Source organism: Sporothrix brasiliensis (genome assembly GCF_000820605.1).
Source record: "Sporothrix brasiliensis 5110 chromosome Unknown Cont18, whole genome shotgun sequence".
Lineage (NCBI taxonomy): Eukaryota > Fungi > Ascomycota > Sordariomycetes > Ophiostomatales > Ophiostomataceae > Sporothrix > Sporothrix brasiliensis.
The window spans coordinates 2,661,291-2,676,952 of NW_024467137.1; the positions used below are offsets into that span (position 1 = coordinate 2,661,291).

Genomic DNA, 15,662 nt, shown 5'->3' on the forward strand with positions numbered 1-15,662 from the left:
ATGATACAGGTCAACCCCAATGCTTCTCTGGCCTCAAATATGAGCAAGACGTCTCCAAAGTAGATCTCAAAATAAGACCAAATGTAAATCCAAGAACATCAATGTCATAAAGATAAAAGTTAACAGTAAGGGATAAAACACCGGGCCAATCCAGGAGCCTCATGCAAAACCAAAAGTAGACAGTATATGGGATATATATATAAATGTTTTCGCCGCCGGCAATTTCAAAGCCGTGAAAAATAGTGAGGCGAAAACAACAAGAGAGAACAAAGAGGCAGAAAGAGCAAACCAATGAAACAATCAAATCACACGCAGATAGTGCGCCCAGAGTAATGCAGCTGCATCACGGATTGAGTACGCTGTCGGAATCTTTGCCAGGTGGCTCATTACCAACAAACTCCATCCAATCTGCTACGCGGTCCATACCACGGCCAGGGCCGGCAAGGCCAGCCATTTCAGACCTGCGCGCTTCCTGTGCGTGCGAGGCCTCCTCGTCCCGGCGCCGGTTGCGACGTCCGCCCGCACCAGAACTGAAGACGTGCTCATCTTCCACGGGATAACTAGAAAACGGAACCTGCTCAAACGACCGTCCACGTTGCAGCGGCTCGTGGCCCATTAACATGCCCTCTTCCATCGGGTATCTCCGCATCATTGGTATTTCTGGCATCATACTCGGGTGGGGAATGGGTGCCATGGACATTATTGGCATGGAGCCCATAAGTGGTGGCGGCATCAGCGGCGGGGGTGGCCCCTGCATCGACATCATAGGAGGCAAGGGTGCCATAGGGCCATTTGGAGACATCGGGCCCATCGGCATAACTCCCATGCCGCCACCTGGCCCCATTGGCACGCCATGAGGCAGACCTGTCGCCATGGGCGGTCCGGTAAGAGCCGGTGGTGCCTTTGGTCGATGCATCGGGCCAGACCTGGACTCTGTGTTGAAGCGGTCTGCTAGTCGGCCCACCTCTGAGTCTGTGGTAACAGCACGGGTACGGCTTAACCCGCTTGTGTAGAAGTCCATCGACGCGGCAGGACGGTCATAAGTTGTAGCGGGATACTGTGAAGGCGGTGGTGGCGCTCGTTGATGTTGTTCGAGTTGCTCATGTAGTTCATATAGATCATGTTGCGGGTGAATCGGGTGAAGTGGCTGGTGCTGTTGAAGTGATGGATGTGGCGGGTGAGGCGGGTGAGTCTGCTGGAGCTGCTGGTGCTGGTAGCGATGCTGTGCGGGTTGAGCTTGAGCTTGTGCCTGTTGCTGTGGCGGAGTCGGGGGAGCAGGTGGAGGATGCGGTGCGGAGGGAAGAATGTCCGCCGCTGCCCGAGCAGAGTAGTCGCGGTCGTCGTTTTCGTCGCGGTCGTAATCGTTGTCTTCCATAAAACTTCTTCTACGATGGACGTGGGCACCTGCGTCGTCGTTGGCATGCCGCCTCGCATAGCGATCAAGCCGTGCCTTTTTGATAGCTGAGCTGAAGGCATCCATCGTGTCGTCATCATCCCCGAGTCCCCCGAGTGCCTCCATGCGCCGGGCCAGGTCGTTGTCCCGGTAGGCATCAGCTCGATAGTCGTCGCGATACGAACGAGCACGCGATTTGTCTTCGTAGCTGCTCTGCGGGCGGGACCGCATACCTTCGCCTGCTGAATAGGGCCGGCTCCCACCAGAATTGCTGGGACGGAAATCCCTAGTGGCAATCGCCGGTGCTGAGCCAAACCGATCATACCGAGAACCATTGGTGGGCGTATATGGAAGATGTCCGTATCCAACACGATCTGTTTCAACATCGAATACTTGGCAGTCACAATGCCCCCATTTTGCTCCGCAGATCATGCATGATTCAGCACCGCACTGGCTATCCCGTTGGAAATAAGAGCGACGTCAGTAGAGGCTTCACAAAGGCAAATCGTATAGAACCAAGAAAAACATCAAGTGTAAGCAACGTTAACGTACCAAATCATATGGTTCTGGCCCTCTTCAAGCTCCACTTCCGACTTGCATCTGTTGCAGGTCTGGCGGCCCTCAACTTTGGCCAGAAAGCGTATCGTCCTCTCGTCACGCGGGCAATCGCGTGATGCATGTGCCTTGTTATTGCACAAACAACAGACGCTTGTCCGACAACGGCCACAGACGGCCGTCTGCCGGCCGTCCTCTCCGCGAAACAAGTTTTCGTCCTTGATCCACTGGCCACAACTCGGTGACGGGCAGTAAATGCGCCTCTCCACCGAGACCTCACGGAACTTGTGGTTCCAGGCCAGCTTGAAGCCAGTGTCAAACAACTTTTCGACATGCTTGAGCGCAATGGCATCCATGGTGCAGCACCGCGGCGGCATTTGCCGCTTATCGGATATGGAGGCCTTGAATTTCTTCTTCAGGCAAGTGGCGCACATCCGATGGCCGCAGCTTAGTTTAGCCAATCTCGACAAGGGAAACTCGTCCATGCATTCCAAGCAGTGGTTTCTGCAAGGGAACAACCAGATAAGCGTCAGTCCAACATTCTTTTAGTCGGTGTCTTTGGGTAGGTATGGGGCAACAACAACTGCAGGCTGTGCCCGAGGCAACCACCAGCAAATGGAGCATGTAGTAGTCCATTTGGGCGAGTGTGCTGAAAAGGAGAAACGCACGCCGATGCGGTATGAGCGGGGAGGGGGTTGACGTTGAGCAAAGCTGGATATCCCATGGCATCTGTGTATGTGATGAACCGACGGGAACGGCATGCAGGCTGTGGTGTACATGAAGGATGGAATGCACAGGCTGGAGTGGAGGAGGGAGCAGAGACTGTCCAGTGATGAGGGATGTGATATGTATACAGTACGTCGTGCAAGGTTCCATGTATGTGTGTACTCTGCACGTACGTGAATGTGATGGTGTGTGGGCGGACGATTCATGTGGAAAGAAAACTTACCGTTTACTCGACTTGTCCGCAGGCAATGCATGAGTTCCAAAGACGAGAGGGCTTTCAAACAAAGAGGGGGCCCTTTTCGACGAGTCCATGCTTGGGGGGGCCGTGACGTGGGAGGGCGCCGTGGGGTGCGTCTGGGCTCTCCGCAGATTTGCAGGGCCATTGGCATATTGGTCAGGAAACTCCGATTCGCAATATCGTTTTGTAGGTCTGCAACGATTGGGCACAGAAGCGACAAATTGGTAGGCCGCATGTCAGTTTCTCATGTCACGTATCTTTGATAAAAAAAGTGTCCGACGTCGGGAGCACAGCAAAAACAGAACACAATGGATGTCTCACCGTCTCGATGACGCTCGCGGATTGAACTCGTCGCTGTCGGCATGCCGCAGACGGCTCTTACTTCGTGACAGGTCGCGACGGGCATCGTGCGTAGCAGTCGTGTTCCGGGAGGCTGAGCGCCGGGTGTGTCTCGAAGGTGTGCGTCGCCGGCGGCGGTCGTCGTCAAAGTCGTCATTGTCCATCTCTGTGTCGGCATCGGCCTGTAGCTCTTCGGTGGCCTCTTCGGGAATCACACTCTCGTGTCTGCGTCCTCTGCTACTGCTGCCGCCGCCCGCACCGCGGCTACCGCTACTCCGTCGAGAGCGGTGTCCGTGATGGCCCCGCTTCTGCTGGGAGCGCTGTGGAAAGCCTTGCGGATCTTGTTGAGCGACGGCCACCTCGTCGCCTTCCTCACGTAGATCCAGGTCGTCGCCTCGAACGCGGCCACGTTGTTTCTGCTTTTGATTTTGACTCTGCCGTGCTGAATGTTGCTTCATAGACGACACCGTGGGGTATTCTTCGGATGGGCGTTTGCGAATGTCCATCCGGTCGCGTAGTGCCTTCTTGTCGACAAAAATGGTGTCGGCTCCGCGGCCGTCTTCGTCTTCTTCGTCCTTGTTGTCTTCTTCTGGTGTGGGCCGCGTTAGATCAGTATCGTTGTCCGACTCGCTAAGGGACGAGCGCATGGACCGACGGGAGTCCGGGGTAGAGCGGAAGTAGGGGGCGGCGGAGCGCGGGCTGAGATCTCTGTGCAACGAAGCCCGGCTTATACCAGGGTGAGCGCGAGGGTCGTAATTTTCAAAGGCGGCTTTCCCAATGGGTGCAGTTGATGCCCGAGGAAAAGACGGCACGGCCGGGGGCCGACCTATGAGTGGGGTATCAGAGCTGTGGTGTCGCATGCCCGACGGGGAGGAAAGCAGCAGAGTGGCGGCACGCGTCACAGCCGGTCTCTGGCGAGACGCAGCAACAGACGAGGGGGCAGCGGAGTAGGCCGAGTAGGCGGGTCTATGTATTTCACCCCAACGGTGGCGAGGCGATGGGCGGGATGAGGACAGTTCCATGCGGGTCCAATCATCCTCTTCGTGTGGCCAAGAACGAGTGTGTCCGCGATGCATTTTCCACCACGGGGCATAAGGGCCATGCTCACCCGTCTCGAAGGTTTCAAGCTGCGCCATTCGAAGTGGCGTCAGCCCCAAATCACGATATGCACATTCGTGGAACGAAGAGACGCTATCAAAAATCGATAAAAAATGAGAAGAATGAGGGTGGAAGATAGAGTCTCAAATGGGCGAAAAGGGACGACGGAAAACAGCAACGGGAGAAAAAGGTGAGTTGGGTCGCTTTGAATGGCTTCGGGCTGCTCTGCTTTGCTGTCGCCAATAATGGGTGGATAAGGATCAGGCCCGAGCAAATGTCGGTCGATGTCGCTTTGCAGCGACAGTGAGACTGGTAGACAGGAGGTTGGTGGTTTACTTTTGTCGAGAAACACTCAGGAAGAAAATCATGCCTGTGTGAGAAAGGTCCTGTTCTTCGTCCTCCCCTAAAACGCAGACAGCAGATTTGGGACGTGGGCGGATGGATGTGCCTCTGCCAGCTGGTTGTGTGTGAGTGGTCTGGTGGGACGATGCACGGGGCTTGTTAGCGTTGATTGGACCAGATTCACCTGCATGATGGCCAATGCAGGTCGTGACGACGATTCTCATTGGGTGGAGGAGGGGGGAAGAGGAGACGTCAGAGAGGGGGAGGGAGACGAGGAGCAGAACACAGAAAGAGGCACAAAAAAGGCACAGAAATGACACAAGACAGCCCGGCTGCAACAAGAGGTAGAGCCCTGAAAACGAAGCCAGTGAATGAACACCCGCTCCAAAAGAGGGACATTGCATGAGCGTAGATGATGAGCAGGAGCCAAAGAGAAGACGAGGAGCGTCATACCTGTAAGCGGGCCCAAGAGGTGTTGGGCAGCAGTGGAGTCGGTTGAAGTAATGGCCCAATGCAATGCACCGGAAGGAAAGACGGGCACAAATGAAAAAAGGGGGCGCGACGAGGCAAACGGCAAAGAAAAAGTGTCCTGCGAGAGAAATGGAAAAGAATCAAGAAGATTAAGGGGAAGAAACAACGATTGTCGCCGTCGCAGCCGAACGGGGAGCAAGAAGGCGATTAAGAGAAGCCCACGCCGCGCGAGCACGAGAGACAGGAGACAGATAACAGACAGAGCAAAGAGTGTCCGCTGTCGAAATTGGGTTTGATCTCGGCAATGGGGTGGAGAAATAGAGCTCCGTGATTCCGCAAACAAATCGAGGTAAGGTGGCCTGCTGTACAATCTATGGCCTGCAGCGGTTCTCGATACTTGCACCCTGTCGGAATACGTCCTTTCGTCCTTTCGTCCTTTCGTCCTTTCGTGTTGTGTGCGGACGTCGTTGGTGGTGAGAGAGACGTATGAAAGTGAAGTGAAAATGTAAACAAGACGAAAAGGGGAGAGCCAGAGAAGCGGAGGCGAGATAAACCGAAGGAACTCGAGATTTGAAAATTTTTGGAAGTTGCGGCAGACGTCGCTTCCTTACCGTGATCCTTGATCAGCCGCTCCAGCCGCCCCTTCTGTTTCTGTTTTCTGTCCTGCTGCCCTGAAGCACAAGACCAGCCGTCATGGACCTGCCGCAATGGGCGTGCCCCTCGTCAATTCACACGTGATCGGCGCGCGAGGAAACCACCATTTCAGCAAGAACGACCGCCTTCGCTCTTGCATCTTGAGAGAGGTTGGAGAGACGCAAGCAGGCGAAGGAAGGTGCAACAATTTGCTGCATTAGCAATGGAGGGTCGCTCTTTCTATTCATCGGCAGGTTAAACAGCCTGAGTCTTCTTTCGCTATAAAATGATGCTCAGCGAAGTATCCTCAAATCAAAACGAGAGTGCGTCTCCAAAATGCACTTTTGTGTAGGGCACATGGAGAGGCACAAATCAAACGGCTTATCGGAGAGACCGCGCTGCCTACGGCCAATAAGACGATCAATGGACAGCCGTGTTCGCCTCACTTGACTATACGCTCTTTCGTGTCCCATTCGCGTCAGCCCCGGAAAGCAACCGGCAGTTTATAAAACTGAGCAAATAGCATAACGAACAAGACGGGCTGCAAGCAAAGACTCGATGGTCCAGGCGGCAGCACAGGCAGAGTATACGGCACAGCTGTCCAGCGCGGTCAAAAATGAGACGGCATCGGATTTGTTAGATCATTCTCCTCCAGTTGAATTGGGTTTTACATGCTTTTCATCATCTCCCTCTCACTCTCGCTCCGTTTGCCTGGCTGCCGATTACCCCCGTTTGCAGAGCGTACTGTGCAATACCACCTTTGCGAACGCGCCGGGACGTTGCGCGTGCCCGCTGGCGCCATGTTGCAGCTAGCTCGAAGCTAAATTCCAACGGCTGGACCTCCCCGTGCCGCTCGCCTTAACCGGAGGAAGAAGCGGGGCCTGGCCATCTTTGTGAATGCCCAACGAACACATCGCCGAACGGTCAAGCGGCGGAAACTTGGTTGGTAAATGCCAGGGCAGGTCAGGCTGACTTTCTGCACGTTTGTTGTGAGGAAAACAAGGCAAGGTGAGCGAGGCGAGGCATTGTTTGTCGGCAACGTGTAAAAACGACAATGCGAGACAGGGAACGTGAAATACGCACCCAGTACGAGCTAAAACAACGCATTTAGACAGGCGAATCAGAGACGAGGCACATGACATCGACACCCGACGCGGAGGAACACACATCAAATAAGACACGACGAAACTCGAAAGATGTTATATGCAAGCGTCCAAGTTGTCAATGTCTTGCTTTGCCATGAATCAACCAACATTGGGCCCGCTCATATTTTGTGCTCTAGCTCTCAAACTTTAGTAATTAGAGAGCGATTCAAACGAGGTACTTGTAACGTCTTTCCCTTATTACGAGATGTGGCCATCCACACCGAAAACCTCCTATAAAGGCAGCATTTCAATCTACTTCTTCCACGTACGGCCATAGATACAGGAAAATACGGGATCCCGTCCGCTCTCCCCTAGTCAAACCTGTAATCGGCGGATTAGTAGTTGGGTCGGTGACGACCAGCGAATACCCGCTGCTGTACGTTTTTTTGTCCATAACTGCTATTTTTGTTCGTGTTATCAACACATTATGTTGGCTTTTGTTCCTTGTCTACAGCTATTTTTTTTCTTTTCATCTTGGGACGTACTTCCGTACTTCTTAACGATTTCCTCTCACTATCCTGCCGATGACGGCTCGAATATCACGGACATAACAGACTTATGCTCCGTTTGCAGTATTCCGACGCCAGAGTCCATGTAGGCACTGGCACCAAGAGATAAGATCCAAGGAAGAGAAGGGATTAGCAACTAGGAAGAGACAGAAAGACTGAGCCAAACGACGCTGTTCACAGGCCGTGTGTGAGGGGGGGTATTGTTTCGTTTATCATCGTCGTCACTTGTTGTTGCTGTTCATCAAAAATTAGTTCAGAGCTGGGCTAGGATGTCGAACAATCGCACCAAAAGAACCATACATAACCAATCCGCAGTTCACGTTTTGTTATGTCGGGATACGTTGTACACGTGGGAAGATCGCGGTTTGTCGTAGAACGGAACGTTCCCGTCAGCGTGGTCAACAGCGAACGGTGGTCTGCTGCCAAGGCCTGTCGAGTTATGGATAGCTCTGATTTCAACGTTGACTTTGTTGGCCATTGGCGGACCAGCGACACTGGCGCTCTCCTTTTTGCCAAAGAAGACGGAGAGCACAGGTAAATCGCCTTGATCTGTCCGGTGTGCAGTGTCGGCATTGTAAGTCGTATGGAAAAGATCAAACACTAATAATCTTCGTATGTCCCATCTCTCTTGCGCGAGGAGTCTGACCGTGGATGAATCATTTTGCGCGTCTTGTGGTATGAATCGCCTTTGTTGAAGGAGTGCGAAAGCAGCAGCAATCGTCTCGTCGCTGTTTTCCCACGCTGCATGCCAGTGCGGGCTATTGCGAGAGACTACCACGAGAATACGCTTTGGGGTCCTGCTGACCTCAACATGCTCCATGGATGCGGCAGTTTAGCAGCATTTGTTGTTCGCGATGTCAGAAACCACGTTGGGCATGTATATGCTAGGTTAGTTTTCGGAATGAGGGGAAAACGGGACAAAGCCGCCAGATGGCCCACCAATTATAGCGGGCCGAGTAGGCCCTGCCACACAGCTATCTTACGAAGTAATTACGACGACGCTATCTAAAAGACAAATACAAAAACTCGAATAGGTGATGGTTGATACGAGAGAGCACAACATACACCACAGCCAAGTGTCACAGTCTGAGCCGACTGTACCTATCGATCTAAACTCGTAGCCCTTTCTCACCCCACACCACTTTCTAAGACGTCGTCACTCTTTGTCCTAACTGCGTGATAACGGAGCAACGGTGTAGTCCGATATACGCTTTAAGTGTTACCTTATCCGGCCGGACTCCTAATCGAAAGAGTTCTCGCCCGTTCTTTACCGCGTCTCAAGCTTTCTGCCACTCCTTTTACATGGCCTGGCGGATCAAGAGTTTCGTAGCGGCCATTAGAATCTTCTGCATTGGTTGGGAGGTGTTGCCGTGTGAGCCAGCTGCCGGGTCATTCGTTATCTAGCACGCCGACGTGTGCTGGAATCCAACGGAGCTGGATGTCTCAGCTCAGGGAGCGGAGTTGTGTCAGAGGTCCAAGTGGATAGGGGTTGTCAATCAAAGAGGATCGCAGCAAGCGACTCGAACGTAGGTGTAAGTAGATGCAAAATCTAGAGAGGGCGCGGATGGGCTTACATTATTATCTGGAGGATCACTACATCGTAGGGATTCACCGTTAAGTGCCTGGTGCCTGAGGTACATATACCGTGAGGTGCCTAGCATTAAAGGTGTATAAGGGTGCGGCCGGTCAGGTGACAACAACCACGACGACTGGCAACGGCCCTGGCCGTGGGACGTGCCTTCTGGCTAGGTAATGGTATCGTAGTGGACCCCGTTGAATCACCGTGGATTCGCTGGGCAATCCACGGGATCGGACAGACCATGATAATATTGGCTCTTGTTCTTGATCTACAGTTGGTTTTGGTGTTTGTTTATGAATCATTTCTTGGACGCTCATCTCAATGATTTCCTCTGACAGTGAGATTATGAAAGGATAGGTCATACGCCTTACAAAACGTATATCAAAGCAGAAGCGCAAGTCTGTGATCCAGCCTTCGTCAAAACGTTTTTCGACAAGTGCAGTACAATAAATAAATCGAGGACAGACCTGAATGTACGAGATTGTTGACTTGCCAATCTCATCAACGGCAGACATCAGTAGGCGATCCAAGCCTATGTTCACCGTCCTCATGGTATTACTGCATACCTTATGAATTACGAAAAGCTCCAAGAGAATCTCGAAACAATTAACTCAAAGACAAAAATTTTGCCATAGCTTGTAAGGGAACACCTTGAGGGGATAAATCGACTTGACAAAGGTCACACGTTGTCGTTCTCGTCTCATCTCCAGAAGCTGTTATTATGAGAGTCGTCCAAATATCTCGCCTACAAGGACGATTTGGATACAGCCTTCCTAATTATTGTACATTATATATTCCCTCACAAATTAGGTTCAATTAAGACTGGCAGTCTACGGTAGTATCCCGATTTTATAAAATTCGGCATATACACTCAGGATAAACTGGAGGCAAATTAGATACACATTAGAAATTCATGATTCGGGTGAGACCATCAGAGGGGCGAAATGTATGGGGACGAAATCTAGCTTTAAGGACATCAGAGGGGGATTGTGATATGAGGTCGGTCATCAATCTCATAGTCGACGATGATGCGAAGGGACAGTAGAGGAACAAAAGTATCGCATCGCCCAAGAAATCTCGGCATTTCAGAAATACCATTCAACGAAATTGTCTGAAAAACTGAGATGAGATGAAATTGGGGTCAGATTGATTGAGCAATCGTAAGGACATGACCGTGAACCGACTAAAACAACTCCTGAAATACAAAGAGGTCTTCCGTGAAATGCAAAATCGTCGACTTAAACCTGAAAAACTGATAACGACCAAAAAAAAAAAAAAAAAAAAGAAAAGAAAAGAAACAGGTAATGAAAACCCCAAATAGGAAATAAATAAACAGCCAGCCTTAACCGATCTTTTTTATTCCCTTTTGCACACCCCTCCCCCTTGTAATGCGACCAGAGCTGGAAGGGCGTGAAGAAACAGGACGAAGGGGGGAAGGTTTCTGGAACTTCGGTAAACCGGCCCGTCTGCGCCGACCACGGTTCCCCTCATGGCCGCCCCACTCCCTCCACCCAGCACCACCAAATTGGCACCAAGTCACCAAGTGGCACCAAAAACTGTGATGAGACCTCAGCACCCCGGACGGGCACTTTCATAATAGCGCCGAATTGGCCGCCGACCCAATCCTGGGTCTTGGGTGTGATATTGCGTCTGTCGTGAGTGTGCGGTGTGTGCTTTTTATGGGTTGTTGAGAAGGGGGGACAATGTCGCGTTGCCGTCAATTCCTTTTACCGATTAATGTGTGACATGCGTGGAGGGTGTGTGGAGAGAGACATTGACGACAGAACCCAAAGCTGGAGATGTAAGGTTGTTGGTCGTCTCTTTCGAATTACCCCAGATGATGGGGCCTGTCTGAGGCCGCCGCTCCACTTACAAGCGTCGGGAAGAGACTGGCAAAGTACAGGAAGAGATCTAGCGTGGCTAGACAGCTGGCTTTCGACGCTCCATGCATCTTGCGTTTCCGGCTATGTGCTGGTCGCATTGGGTGCTGCTGTGTCTCAAGCCGTGGCATGAGCCGGCATATTCTCATAGACAAACTACCACTCGTGCCGTAGTGGTCTTGTCATATGGCTGGCCGGGCCCTCGGTATGATGCTAGGGATTGTAGGTTGAGTTGGCGGGTGTATGTGTGTGTGTGTATGTGTGTGGCTGCAAAATATGCCGTGCATGATTTTCGTCTATTCGCATATGCGTTGGAGATTGTTTGGCCAGTCTCTGGTCGATGGACTGTGGACGAGAGTGACGTATGCTGTCTTTCGGGTAGTCGTTTGCTCACCCGCTCAGGAAGGCCCGCCGGCGCACCTCAGCCTCGCGAATGATCTCGGCCGCCAGAGCCAAGCTGGGCGCCAGGCCTGCGTACCGCTCAATCTCGACGACGACGTCGGTAATGATTTGGTCAAGGACGTCGCGGTGCGGCACAATGGTGAGTAGTATGTTGGAGAGTGAGGGCGACATGGATGCGCCCATGACGAGCAGTGTCTGAGACACAATTGAGAGTGCACCCTGCCACAGGTACGGCATGTGGCCCGCGTGGTGGGCGGAGATGTGCTCGAGCTGGCGCACCGACGCTTCGAGACACTTATGGCAAGCGCCGCGCACGGCTGGGTCAAGAACGGCCTGCTCGTTGTCGAGGACGGCAAGAATGTAAGGACGGTAGATGATGGTGCGACAGGCAAAGAAGCGCAGGCGCAGGACGGTCTGCACCGGATCGGCAAGTATTGTGCGCGTAAAGGGGAACTGCAGCGGGCTGGGCAGGCTCTCGTACCATTGCGTCAGCTGGTAATCGAGCTCGGCGACGACGGGCTCGAGACTGGTGGTCGAGGCCATGGAGTCTTTTGAGTAAATCAGCTGGCTGACACGGTTGAGGAGACGCCGAAGAGCAATCTCGGCCAAAAAGTACCAGAGATCGTCCCGGCCGACGGCCTGTTGCTCGTCGCCTTCAAAGCCGCACGGCAAGCCGACGTTCTCCTCAAACTGCACCACACCCGAGTGCGGCAGGTCCATCTCGGCTAGCAGGTCGCTTTCAAACAGCAGTGCGTTCCAGTAGATGCGCTCGGTGAGCTCGCGCTGCTCGGGCGGCACGCGGTTCGGCGACATGAGCAGCAGTTGCAGCTTGGTGCTCGTTGTGCAGAGCAAGTTCCAGGCCTCCAGCGGCCGCACAAGATAGAATAGGTAGGCTGCAGCCAGTAGATGGCATTGTGCGGCCAGCACGCTGTTGGATGTCATCATGCCAGGAAGAAGAGCCCAGGCGGCCGTGAAATACTGCAGCCCAGGCGGGTCCTCGTGTGGCACAATGCGCGAGATGCTGCCGCGCAGGCTGGCTTCACCAAGTGACAGAACCAGTAGTACGATGCAGCTCTCGGGGCCCTCTCGGAAGCCGTTGGAGAGGGCACTGCGGTAGTGGCTACGCCACGTGTAGGGGTTGACGCAGGCATACCACATATTGACGCGCTCAAAGTAGGCCTCGATATAGGCAGCGGTGTTTGACAAATCAACGCAGGGCGTCTTGGTGAGCGAGTGCAGAGGCTGGCGTGCCATCTCGAGCTGCAACATGATTTGCGGGTCGTAGGGCCGTGATACGAGATCCCGAATCAAGGGCCACTGCAGCAGATGCAAGGCTGCGTTGGTGTGCACTTTCGGCATGGTCGAGATGTTGGTTGCGCTCGTCCAAGTGCCGATGCCGCCGGCGGGGATGACCGATACAAAGCCGCTGGCGGCCGCTGCAGCGGCCGCAGCAGCCGTCGCCTCAGACCACATGTTGGTTCCGCCGTCTGGGGCCCCGCCTGTGCCGCCCAGGCTGCCCAGACCACCGTTTGCGCCAACACTGCTACTGCCACCGCCCACTGCCCCGCCATTGCTGAGACTGGACGGAGAGTCCTGCGAGTGTTGCGCAGCCGCTGCAGCGAGAGAAAGTCCATTGCTGTGGCCGGCGGCCAGGTTCATCTGCAGAAGGCCCTCGATGCGGTTCAAGCGCTCGAGGATCAATTTGTCGCCGGCATCGAGCTTGATGCCGGGCTCTCTGTAGATGCAGTCGGCGCCGAGCTCTGTGCAGAGTTTGCATTTTGGCTTGGTGCCATCGCACCGCGACTTGCGCGAACGACAAACCTCACACTATTTGCGTTAGCAAAATTGCAATGAACTAGAAAAAAACAGAGACGAGTGGGGAGGAGCACAAACCGCAATCGTCGCTCGCCGTCGTGGGTAGTCGACGCCGCCGCCAGTTTCTGTGTTGCGCCGTTTCAGCGGGTTGATGCCGTCGTCGCTAGGATCGTTGGCCATCAGAGCGGCGCCGTTGGGCTTGACGTCGACCGATCCAGCTCCGGTTGATTTGCTGTTGCTATTGTTGGCAATGCTGCTGTTGTTGCCGCTGTTGTTGTTGCCGCCACCCAGAATTGTGTCTGACCCTGATGATTGTGTCGACATGTTGCGTGCTTTTTGGGCAGAGCCAAGGATGCCGTCACGGCCGAAGCTTGGAGTGCGCTGCGATTTGATACCTGCTGTCGGCGACCTCAGATCACCACGGCTGCCGCCGCCGCCGCTGCTGCCAGGCGAAGGAATGTCCAGGACGAAGCCGCCGCTGTCGCCAAGGCTGTTCAGTGTGCTGGTGTTAATGTGCGAGGGGATGACGGTGGAGGAGGAGGATGAAGACGATGAAATGGAAGAAAAGCCCTGAGGAAGTGCCGTCGTCATTGTGAAGTTTGGTCAATGCGGTGTTGATGTTGTTGTTGTTGTTGTTGCTGCTGCTGTTGACGCTGACGCTTTTGTTGGCGCCGAAGAAGACCTGTATCCCGAACAGGGCCAGTCGCCCGTCACCATGAGAGGGGTGAAAAAGGCTGGCCAGAAGATACGGCGTAGTGGTCGTCGTCGAGGGTTGAGAAAGGCGTCGACGTCCTGGTGATGCACGCTGATAGTGGCGATGTATCGAGCAGGATGTTCGTCTCAACTTTTTTTGCAATCCGGGATGACGGACGTGGTTCGCAGATCGTGGGGTTCCACGAGCCGGTTCAGTCCAGTGTTGTGACCGTTGGTCGTCGATGCTCTGCCACGCGGTCGGCCCTGCAACGCAGATTTCCGTTTTTGAGAAATCACCGTCGATCGAGGCCAGCTCTTTGTCTCGCAAAGACCTGCCTCTGAGACTGAGCAGGACAGGAGACGAGACAAAGATGGAAAGTGAGATGAGTGTAGACGTCACAGAAGGGACGGCTACGGGCGGAGGATGATGGCAAGGTAAAAGGGAAAGGGAGGGAAAAGGAAGCCGTGAGAGCGAGATGAAGAACGGCAAAAATAAAATAAAAATAAAAATATCGAGAGAGGGAACAAGGAACAGGAGGGGAGGGGTGTGGTATTATTCAAAAGAAATGGGGTCCGGGGGGAAGAAGGGCAGACGACAGACGACAGCGACAGGCGACAGGCGACAGGCGACACAGGTTCAGAGGGTCATTGTTGCAGCCGAAAAGAACAATGCCACGCAGACACAAGAAACAAAATACGGAGGATCGTACGAAAGTGAACGGGGGCAATCGAGGAAAAGTAGCGAGGAAATGTGAAATGTGAGGTGTGAGGACCGGAGGCAGGAAAAGGGCCGCATGTGGATATGGGGGGGAGGGACAGGAAATGGGGTCACAAGTGGAGATGGAAATATGACGTTAAACCGAAAGAGCAACCCTGTAAATTGGGGATTGCGGAGGGTTGAGGAAGGTGCGGAGGGCGTGCAGTCTCGTGCGTCGAGATGGAGAGACAGAGGCAAAAGGCAAAAACAAAGCCAAAACGCCCTACGCTCCGGGGCTAAAAGGCCCGCGGTGAGGCTAGTCTACGAGGCGGCCAGCCAGTCTTGGGGATGTGGAAGGAGGCAGGACCAGATGACTTGCACGTTGAGCGGAAAGAACAGAAAGGCGATTCCAAAGGAAGGAGGTAGGGGGACAAACAGAGGAGGAAACTGGCACGCTTTTCTTCACTGGAGGCAAGAACGACCGACCTGTGATGCGGCAGAGCTGACGGCAAAGTGTCAGCGCGAGAGCCAAGAAACGGACGGCGTCACGGCGTGGGCCTAATATTCAGCGGCACTACTAGCTTCTATTCTTCTTTATTTTCTTTATTTTCTGCTGCTAGTGTCCTGGAGTCCTGGAGCCCGCAGTTTCGCAGGGGATGCACGCGCACGATGGGCAAACGAACAGCGCTTACGACGGTTGGTCAGGTCAGTCAGTTTTGGCAGTCACGAAATCACAAAATCTCAAGGCGGGGAGGAGCAAGCACCAGGGATGTTGTTGAGTGGTGATCAAGGAAGAGAAAAGAGAAGGAAAGACCAGCAGAGACTGACGATAAAATGGAAGGATCGAGGGAGGGGGCGTGTCGACTGGGAAGGAACGACTCAGGGGGGTGGCGTGGAGCATAGTGGGACTTGGATGAAATGGATGGGAATCGATGGAGAAATAAGGGTGTCAGAGTCAGGGAAGGGGGGACCGAATGTGACAGTACAATGGCGGAGGCGGTTCTGATGGGAAATCTTTGATTTTTCTACGACGTAAATTGTATGCCTCGTATGTTTCGCTGTTTTATCTTGCTTGTCCGTCTCGGTTCTTCTTTTTTATCTTTTTATCTATTTTATGTATCACCTCTCTTGTCTCCTGCCTCAACGA

At 53.5% G+C, this 15,662-nt stretch overlaps 3 protein-coding genes across 3 annotated transcripts; all 3 read right to left on the minus strand.

The window, feature by feature from the left end:
- Positions 1–343: 343 nt before the first annotated feature.
- Positions 344–2,304, minus strand: SPBR_01483 (uncharacterized protein; the record flags this gene model as incomplete). Its single annotated transcript, XM_040759793.1, has 2 exons — positions 344–1,606; positions 2,125–2,304. 2 exons carry the CDS (start codon positions 2,302–2,304, stop codon positions 344–346), a joined length of 1,443 nt encoding a protein of 480 aa, XP_040619709.1.
- A 925-nt stretch (positions 2,305–3,229) lies between these two features.
- SPBR_02037 (uncharacterized protein) lies at positions 3,230–3,898 on the minus strand (the record flags this gene model as incomplete). Its single annotated transcript, XM_040760346.1, has 1 exon — positions 3,230–3,898. One exon carries the CDS (start codon positions 3,896–3,898, stop codon positions 3,230–3,232), a length of 669 nt encoding a protein of 222 aa, XP_040619710.1.
- Positions 3,899–11,298: 7,400 nt separating this feature from the next.
- Positions 11,299–13,716, minus strand: SPBR_01382 (C6 finger domain protein; the record flags this gene model as incomplete). Its single annotated transcript, XM_040759693.1, has 2 exons — positions 11,299–13,137; positions 13,204–13,716. The coding sequence occupies 2 exons, from the start codon at positions 13,714–13,716 to the stop codon at positions 11,299–11,301; spliced, it is 2,352 nt and encodes a 783-aa protein (XP_040619711.1).
- Between the last annotated feature and the right edge of the window lie 1,946 nt (positions 13,717–15,662).